Consider the following 9,014-nt stretch of genomic DNA (forward strand, 5'->3'; position numbering starts at 1 on the left):
GGGGGGGGGCTGCTGTGGAGGTACAAAGCACCCTGGGATGGTGGGGGACTGTGAGTTGACTTGAATCTGGAGGCAATCTGGGACAGAAATTCAAGAAACTGACTTAAGCTAAATCAGTTAAGTCTGATACTACATCTATCCAGGTTGATCTTAAACATGTTTTGGCCATTTTGAAAGTGTTTTATGAACACTGAACTTCTGTTGGGTCACAGATTTGAACTGGTTTCCAATCACTTATACCAGTTTATGTGCAATATCTGTCCCTAGGACAATGTGTATATATGTCAATCATGAGATATTTTTGTTACAGGATAAACATGGGCATAACCTGTTCTGGGATGAATGAAACATTTACTCCTAGCCTTAGGAGCACAGGTTACATTGACTTTGAATAAATGTTATTTTTCCAGGAGGCATTTTCGATGCCCAAAGTCCTACATCACTTTTGAAAATGGGAAACAAACTCATAAGTCATTTAGGTAATTTTGAAAATATTACTCTTCACCCTTTCAATACACTGCATACCTTGTACAGAATGTGTATGTTTTGCCATGGTTACTTACGCACACAAGATGGAAGCTGACCAGACCAGTTATGATCCTGTTGACATATACGTACAGAAGAACCAATCAACCGAAAACCAGGGTTGCACTGGTATACAACTGTGTCTCTGTAGCCATAATTTTCTCCAATTACTTGCCCGTTGACAATGATATCTGGAACACCACAGTGGCCCGCTGCAGTTTGCAAAGTACAGTAATAATATATATGAAATTATGTTAAGATATCTGACCTAATGAAAGCAATGTACTTTAAAATCATATTTTAAGGTTGACATTCTTACAATTTCCTTTAATTTCATGTCATAAACTTTTTTGAAGAAAAAATTGTACCTACAAGTAAACATAGAAATTGGAAAACAAACTTAAACAAGTACAAATTGAGTGGGATTTGTACTATGAAATTTCCAGAGTGAGCCTTTCATCCCTTTCTTAATATATATAGCTCAGCCAAATTATTCCATGGGGAAATTCCATTAGAATGTAGCATATTTAAGACAACAACCAGAAAGAGTATACACCAGCTGTTTATGTGAAGTCTGGGTAGCATAATTAGCATGACCATAAACACACTGCTTTCTGTTTAACTAACAGTCCACCTTCAGAAGCAGAGCATGCTTGAAGGCAGCACCAACAGGGATGGTAAATTTACTATAAAGTTATATCCTATGTTTCTCTTTCCTTTTTTTTCTGTGCTCTTAATTCAGTGTGGTAGTTAATGCCTAAAGTGCTCTCTATTTTAGACATCTGCTCTGCAATGATTATAAGCACAAACAAATTTAGAGAATTTAGCTGCTGAACTCTACAGTTACTGAGCTTATGAACTGTAGTTTTTCAGGAGCTCAGGATTTAATTGGAGAAGATATTTATGGAGATTGCAGAAGCCTTACCCCTGTCCTCCAGGCAATGCCTGCCAAACTTCAAATTTCTGATCCAAATCTAGGGGAACTAGAGCTTCTACATTAAAAAAAAATCACATTATCATGTTCTGAATATGGATGAACCACTGTTGTTCAAATTGTGCAATAAGAAATCAAACACCGGATACTGAAAATAAATTCAGAAAGGTTAAAGTGTGATTAACTTTTTATGCAACTGAACATAGGATCTTATCATAAAAATTGTTGGCCAATTTTAATCAGACATTGTGGTTAGTACCTCTTGTGATACAGAACAGGAACATATTAGTGAAATTAAGGCAGTAACCAATGATGCTTTAGAAATACTCTCTATTTTTTTCAAAACATGGAAATACGTTTAAAGACATTACAAATATATCCACATGTACTTTAAGCAAATCTGACCACATACTAGTTTTCATTGCTTTTAAAGTAAAAGCTGTGGACAAATATATGACATGATAGTTGTCCTGTGACTGATATAAGAATTGATTGTCTTATTATGAAAATCTCCCTCCATAACAACATAGCTGTATTTATTCCATGCAAAATTCAAACATACATCTTCTTTTGGGAGAGAATGGGGGAGCAAATGAGACGTTTGACATGTCAGTTAAGTTTTTTAATGTACTGCAGGTGCTCAGATACTACTGTTGATAAGGACATGGATAGAATAAGGGTACAGACAGAAGTTACGTTTTTGTGCAATCTGGCCCCTAAAACACTCTACAGCCATGTCATAACACACGTTCAGAGTGCTTTTAAAATGGCCGATTCTGTGAAAAAGTAATCCTTGTTAAATCAGGTAGTAAATGAAGGTGCTCTAAATTAGGGCATCTTAGGGAACCTTTATACAGTTCCCTGGGAGGGTTACATGTTGTGATCCTGGTCTGCCACAGGGAGGAGGCAGAGAGTCTTCTTCTAGTGCAGCCAGTTGGCAGGTGAGGTAGGAGAAGCAGCTGGCCAGAGATTGGTGGTGGGGGTGCCCTGAGTAGAATGCCCCCCCACAAGAGAGGGTCCCTAGTGCCCCCCTGCACCAGCAGGGAAGGGCCACAATCTCCGAGCTACTCTCACACTGTTCCCCCACACAAGAGAATGAATCCTGGTTGGCTCTTTTATGCAAAAAGTTGCAGTGTGATTGAAGTGCCTTTCTGTAACTTCTGTAAGCACTCTAAAGCAGGTAATAGACAGCTAAACAGACTCCACATCCTAGTTAAAGGAGCACAGATCTTTATGCAAAACAAAAAGGCAAGTGATTGGTATGGGCAATATATTAGCCAGGGCAATCAAGCCAAATGTCTGCCTAAAGACACATCAGATTAGGGCAAGGGTCGGCCACATTTTTGGGCAGACTGCCAAAATCACCTGGAACCTCAACTTCTAAGAAGTTGGCATGCCAAGTGTGCATGGCAGAGGAACCACAAGTGGCCTGATTCTTGTTAAGGCAGCACACAGTCCCAGCCTCTTCCCCACCATCTGCCCTGAGATGCACGTGCACCCGCTGCCAGCAATAAGCTGGGGAGGGGCTCCGTGGACCCAGGTGTGGCTGTTGGTAGACTCCTGACTGCCTGCCACAGCCAGCCCAGGCTACTGGCAGGCCTGTGCTGCCCTCCATGGAGCCAGGCTGCTTGCAGCAGGTGGTGGGGAGGTTGCAAGCACCAGGGTCCACAGAGCTCCAGCCCAGATCATTGCTGGCAGCGGGTGCACACAAGCCTTGGGGCCACTGGCAGGGAAAGGGCTGGGGCTGTACTACCACAACAAAAATAGGGCTTCTCATGGCTCCCTCACCTTCCACTCCAAGATGCATGTGCCAAGCAAAATACCTTCATGCGCTATGCTCTACCACACATATTGGGGGTTGCTGACCCCTGGAATAAGACATCTTCAGCCAGAGGCACACAATAGAGTGATGCAGTGATATCATGTTTAACATATGCTCTCCATATCACAAGATAGTTTAAAAATTATAAGATTTTAAAAACTAATATATTTTGGATTATTTATATTTTTCTTAGATTTTATGAGCCTAATTCTCAGGCTATTTTTAGTTTTCTTTGACAGCTAGAAAATTTGATAAAATAAAAGGAAGTGAAAATTCTCTTGTAATCACTTGTCTACAGCAACTCTGTATCCAAACCTGTATCAAATCTCTGTATCCAGCTGGCATTCATGCCATTTTGCAACCCTGATAGTAAATGAATCCATGCACAGAACAGACTGATGCACACAGCATCCCTCCTGATGGTGTAGAGGTCCATGTCTCCTATTTTTCCCCCTTGAGCCTTCTGAATTGCATTCTCCCCAAACTGCCCAAGGACCAGCTACAGTGCTGCTGCTTGCTATTTGTCCCTGTTTTAAAGGTCTGTCTCAGGCTCCTGCAGATTTTCTAGAAAACCAACATTTGACTCTGGCTTTGGACACCTTTGCCAACTTGACCGCCAAGGCCTGAATTCTTTATGCCTGCATGTTACTACAGGAGAAGGAAGAGGTAAAAATGAACAGAAAAAACCCACTTTCCAGAAGAAGGAAATCATTCATATATGGTGAAGAGAACCAGATCAGTTAATCTGCAACCTTGTTTTGGTTGCTTCAGTATTTTATCCTTTACATGCAAGAACTGTCATTTTAAAGTCTACCAAGTTTGTCTACAGAAGAGGCTTTTCTAAGGCATGCAGGAGGTGGGAAAAGGGGGAAGCTAGTGCCTGGCTTTCCAGAGGGTCTGTAAACTATTTTATACAAGAAAAAAAGGTATTAACAAATATCTGAATTGAAAATAATTATCCAAGGAACAAAGTCTAATAATTCTTCTCTGAGTATAGGAAGCATCCTGATTCTCTGTCAGTAAGAGTAGCACCAAGAGGGCAAAAAACAAGAACAAGGATTCAGCATAAAGAACGCCTGATTCTACCATTGTGTTCAGAAAGCAGTCATTTAAATAAACCAGACTAGGATCAAGCTGCAGTCTCTGGGACTGTGCACATGCATCATAGGAAAAATACGTGACTAACAAAAAGAAATCACTTTAAAGCAAAACTCCTGTCCAGGTCTAGTGTCTTGATGAAAGGGTTTGAACACCCTAAAAATTTCTATATCCTGCCAGCTTTGCTCAGTCTAACTCCATAAGCTGCTTTCATCCCTTGAGAAAATAAAAATTTGGTAACTTAATTATGTTCTCCCACTTCCTATTAAAAGCACCCTCAGCCAGCTGGAAAATAAATAATATTATGTGACTAACAGTGAACAGAAAAAATTAGGAAAAAGAACAACATAATTAAATTATTTTGAACAGTACAGCCTGCTCTCATTCAAACCCTTGAGTTTATGAAGAGTGTAGGTTCATAGGTATAATAAATATGTTAAAACAGCTTTACCATTCTACTGCATAGTAAATGAGGAGGAAACATTTTATCCATTATCTCAAAGCCAGTAAATATATAGTCTAATACCAATGCGCTACACTTACCTGGCACCCTTTGTCCAAAAAATTGAAATAAATGGAAAGTGTTTTTGCTAACTCCTGAACCTTTTACCCAGTTTTAATTTGGGGTTTACTCTGCCATCAGTGGAAGCTTCTGCCTAAAAGGCAAGTGAAAAAGTAGCTGGAGACTTAGAATTCAGCCCTATTTGAGTTGTTCTCAAGTACCATCTGCCAGGTCTGTACAGATGGGAAACCACATACTAATGATATCCATACTTCTATTATGACTATGAAATATCGACTCCTTAGGGCAGGGTTTGGCTCATTGTTTGCCACTGTGAGCTGGTGTTTGCAACCGAGGCCCTGCTCCCACACCTGCAGCACCCTGGAAATCACCAGATGCTGTTAAAAGACTAGACAGGGAAAAGACAGATGAGGTTCTTTGGGTAAACCCAATATCTTTTATTAGACCAAATCAGATAGTTGGAAAAATTCTTAGCAAGCTTTTGGATATAAATACTCTTCGTCAGGCTGCAGAAGCACCTGCAGTTGGTGTAGACAAGGAAAAGGCACATGTGAGGACCCTGGGGCGCCACCTCTGCTGCAGCAGAGAGAATAAAATGACCACAGCAGGCTCTGGTGCTTCACTAGCCTGGACTGCCAATTTCCTGAGCTGCTGTGGGTCAGGTCTAGTCTCTTCATAGGCCTGATCCATCAGCAGACTGTAGGTTGCTGACCCCTGCCTCAGGGAATGTCACTTGAGAACTGATATATGTATTTTCTTCATGTTCTGCTAAGAGAACCCATACAGTCATCTACAATCATTTATGCAGTTGAATAAACCTCCTTCTTTTCACCTGATCCCCAACAAAGGCAAAGCTCACAAGAATTCTCCAGGATGGTTCTGTCTGCTTGTTTAGTTATGTTTTGTTTTTTAATTTCTCCACTTTATTCCAAGAAACCACAGACCTGGCATCCTTCACACAAGTAAAGAGAAAAATATAGCCTGGCCTTTTAGTATATAAAAGCCAGAGAAAACTCCTTGGTTTTTGATTATCCAAACTAGTCTCCACACTGATAAAAATGAAAGGGGAAAGTTCAGAAAAAGGAGGGGCTGTTAATTTACAGTAATTCCCATCACTACTTTTTTTGTCTGCATCTCTTTGACAAGGACTGCTTCATTACAAAGGCAAGAGTGAAAAGGAGGAGTGAGGACCAAAGAAGAAATTGTATTATTTTAAGGAAAATAATCTTAATAAAAACTGGCAAATTTGTAAAAGTATCATAGAAACATAGAATCACTGAGTCCGAAGGGACCTAGACAGATCACCTAGTCCGACCCCCTGCCATGGGCAGGAAGGAGTGCTGGGGGGGTGGGGTCATAAGACCCCAGCCAGGTGCCTATCCAGTCTCCTCTTGAAGATTTCCAGGGAAGGTGAGAGCACCACCTCTCTGGGAAGCCTATTCCAGGCTCTGGCCACCCTTACAGTGAAGTAGTTCTTCCTAATATCTAACCTAAACCTATCCTCCCTCAGCTTGTGGCCATTGTTCCTGGTGACTCCAAGGGGGGCCCTGGTGAACAGACTTTCCCCGAGTCCCTGCTGGTGGCCCCTGATAAGGTTGTAGGCAGCCACAAGATCCCCCCTCAGTCTCCTCTTGCGGAGACTGAAGAGATTCAGGTCCCTCAGCCTCTCCTCATAGGGCTGGCCATGGAGGCCCTCAACCATACAAGTGGCCCTCCTCTGGACCCTCTCCAGGTTCTCCACGTCCCTCTTGAAGTGCGGCGCCCAGAACTGGACACAGTACTCCAGCTGCGGCCTGACCAGCGCCGCATAGAGGGGGAGCAAGACCTCTCTGGACCTGTTAGTGATGCCCCTGTTGATGCATGACAGGGTGCGGTTGGCTCTGCCTATTGCTTCATCGCATTGGCGACTCATATTCATCCTGGAGTCAATCCTGACTCCAAGATCCCTCTCTGCCTCTGTGCTGCCGAGAGGGTCAGCCCCTAACCTATAACCATAATGCTGGTTCCCTCTCCCCAGGTGCAGCACAGTAATTTCTACTAGCTTTGTATTCTAATCTTCTTTATGCCCTTCAGACTCAAGCTTTTGAATGCCTGTTAGCAAATTTCTCCCTTTTGTCATTTTATTTCAAAGATGCTGATGATTAAAATAACCCCAAAATGCCCATTTGATAAGAATCTGAGTTTTCCCACAAGTGCATATCCCTGTCATTTTTATGACCACCTCTGCTGTTCAGAGTTTCCTTTCTAAACTTATTTTCAGGGCTTTATGCCAGACAAGAAATTATTTCTTTTTTCCTGTGTTAAAGTTTGAAACAAATCTATTTGAACATTTTTAAAGTGATAAAAGTGCAATTCAATTTAAAATCTGATAGTTTTTTGTACTCCAATACTTCCCGCCCTCCCCACAACGGACAGTTTTCAGAGTTTTTAGCTTGTATTTTGAATGAACTTTTTGGTAGTATGGAAAAAGAACAAATTGTTTCGTTTAGTAAAATGGATATGGCACATTCACAATAACATTTTGTCATAAAAACGTCGTGTTTCAGTAGTAAGGTAGATAAATTTAATTTAGAATGAGACCAAATAGCTTTTCCATTCTTTCCTTTCAGTTCACAGTTTTAGGCCACCGGATTCTTTTCCATTCCACTCCGTTCTTTTATTTTTTTACTGTGCAGAGTAGCTTTACGGCAATATCCCTGAATTTTGTGTCACTCTGATGTAAATTACAGGCATCAGTATTACAATCAATGGAATTGGAGCAATATAAAGGTATACATGATCAGAATCTGGTCCAATATTGCAAAATGCTTTCAATGGAAATAATCCACTTCAGATCCTTAAACACAAGGCAAAATGTAAGCACAATACATTGTTATGATCAGGGTTGGATGAATTCTTGTTGATATTGATTGGATGAATGTAAAAAGCAGTTATGCTTCTTTTAGAGTTAAATAACTAAAGCAATAGGTATCATTGTCCAAAATATAGCTATGTGGAATGGCCACCAGAAATGGACTTGAGAAGAATGGCTTTTCACACTAGGTGGAGGATTTTCACTCAGGTCAAGGCTGAAAAAAGCACTGAAAGCCTGTATCATTTTCATGAAATTCACTGTGTGAGAAACTAGAAGAAGCTAATACAGGAAAAAGCTCAAAAAACAAAACAAGACAAAACAAAACAAGGCGATAAAGAAGCAGAAGCCAAAGGCTAGCCAAAGAACCCAAGACGGAAAACAGAGTTGTGTTGTTGGTAGGGGAAAAGAGGCTTGGACTACTGAGGAGGGAAACTGGCATCTGTATTTCAATTACTACTGCATTCAGAGAAACAGGATTTCACTCATGCTTAACAAATATACAGGATTGCACTGAAGAAATGCCTGGTTCTGGCGTTCATTTTCCCTCCTAATGAAAACAACCTACAACATTGTGATCATTGACTAACCGCTTTGATTAAAAGGACTAATGTGTAATGGGGCAATATAAATGTATACCTGTACATACAAAATTCCCATTTAGACCCTAAATTAACATTCTGATTCCATCTGCCATACTAAAAACATTAATTAAAAACAAATATCATGTACAGCACAGCCTTCTTGGAGCAATGGAAAAAACAACATGTAAAGACTTTGGAAGACTTGGGGCAAAAGAGAAGACATAGGGTGCATCCAGACGAGTGTGCACGTGCCTCTTGCCCCACCTCAAAACCCTTTGAGGAGGGGCAACAGGCACATGCGGGAACAAAAAAATGTTTCCCGCACCGCAAGTTTGCAGCACGGGGAAGAAAATTAGACCTCTGGATATCCAGGGGTCTAAAAAACTTGAAGCTTAAAAAGGGGAGCAGGGCACGGTCCCGGACTGTACCCTGAGGCAACCAGAGGATGGGTCTTCTACGGAGATGCTCTGGCTGCCAGAATGTCTCTATGGTTGGCCCCTCTACCTGGTGCTGAAACATGCAGCCGGCCAGACTGCATGCTTCAGCACCAGGGCTCTGGTGCTGGTGAGTAAGGGGTTGGGGGGGCTGGAGGAGGGGGGAGGGTACCATGGGAGGACCCCAACAGCCCCCTCAAAGCACCCTGACTCTTGCCACGGCCTGCCTCTCCCCCCACCAGC

At 41.7% G+C, this 9,014-nt stretch overlaps 1 protein-coding gene across 1 annotated transcript in view; it reads right to left on the bottom strand.

The window, feature by feature from the left end:
* The window catches only part of LOC109298975 (CUB and sushi domain-containing protein 3-like), a 290,449-nt gene that overhangs the window by 99,625 nt on the left and 181,810 nt on the right, over positions 1–9,014 (bottom strand). Inside the window, exon 24 of the mRNA XM_019519415.1 lies at positions 564–737. Within this exon, the coding sequence (XP_019374960.1) occupies positions 564–737 (174 nt within the window). The remainder of the gene's footprint in view (positions 1–563; positions 738–9,014) is intronic.

This window comes from Gavialis gangeticus, unplaced genomic scaffold, assembly GCF_001723915.1.
Source record: "Gavialis gangeticus isolate Ggan-Ray unplaced genomic scaffold, GavGan_comp1, whole genome shotgun sequence".
In the NCBI taxonomy this organism is placed as follows: domain Eukaryota; kingdom Metazoa; phylum Chordata; order Crocodylia; family Gavialidae; genus Gavialis; species Gavialis gangeticus.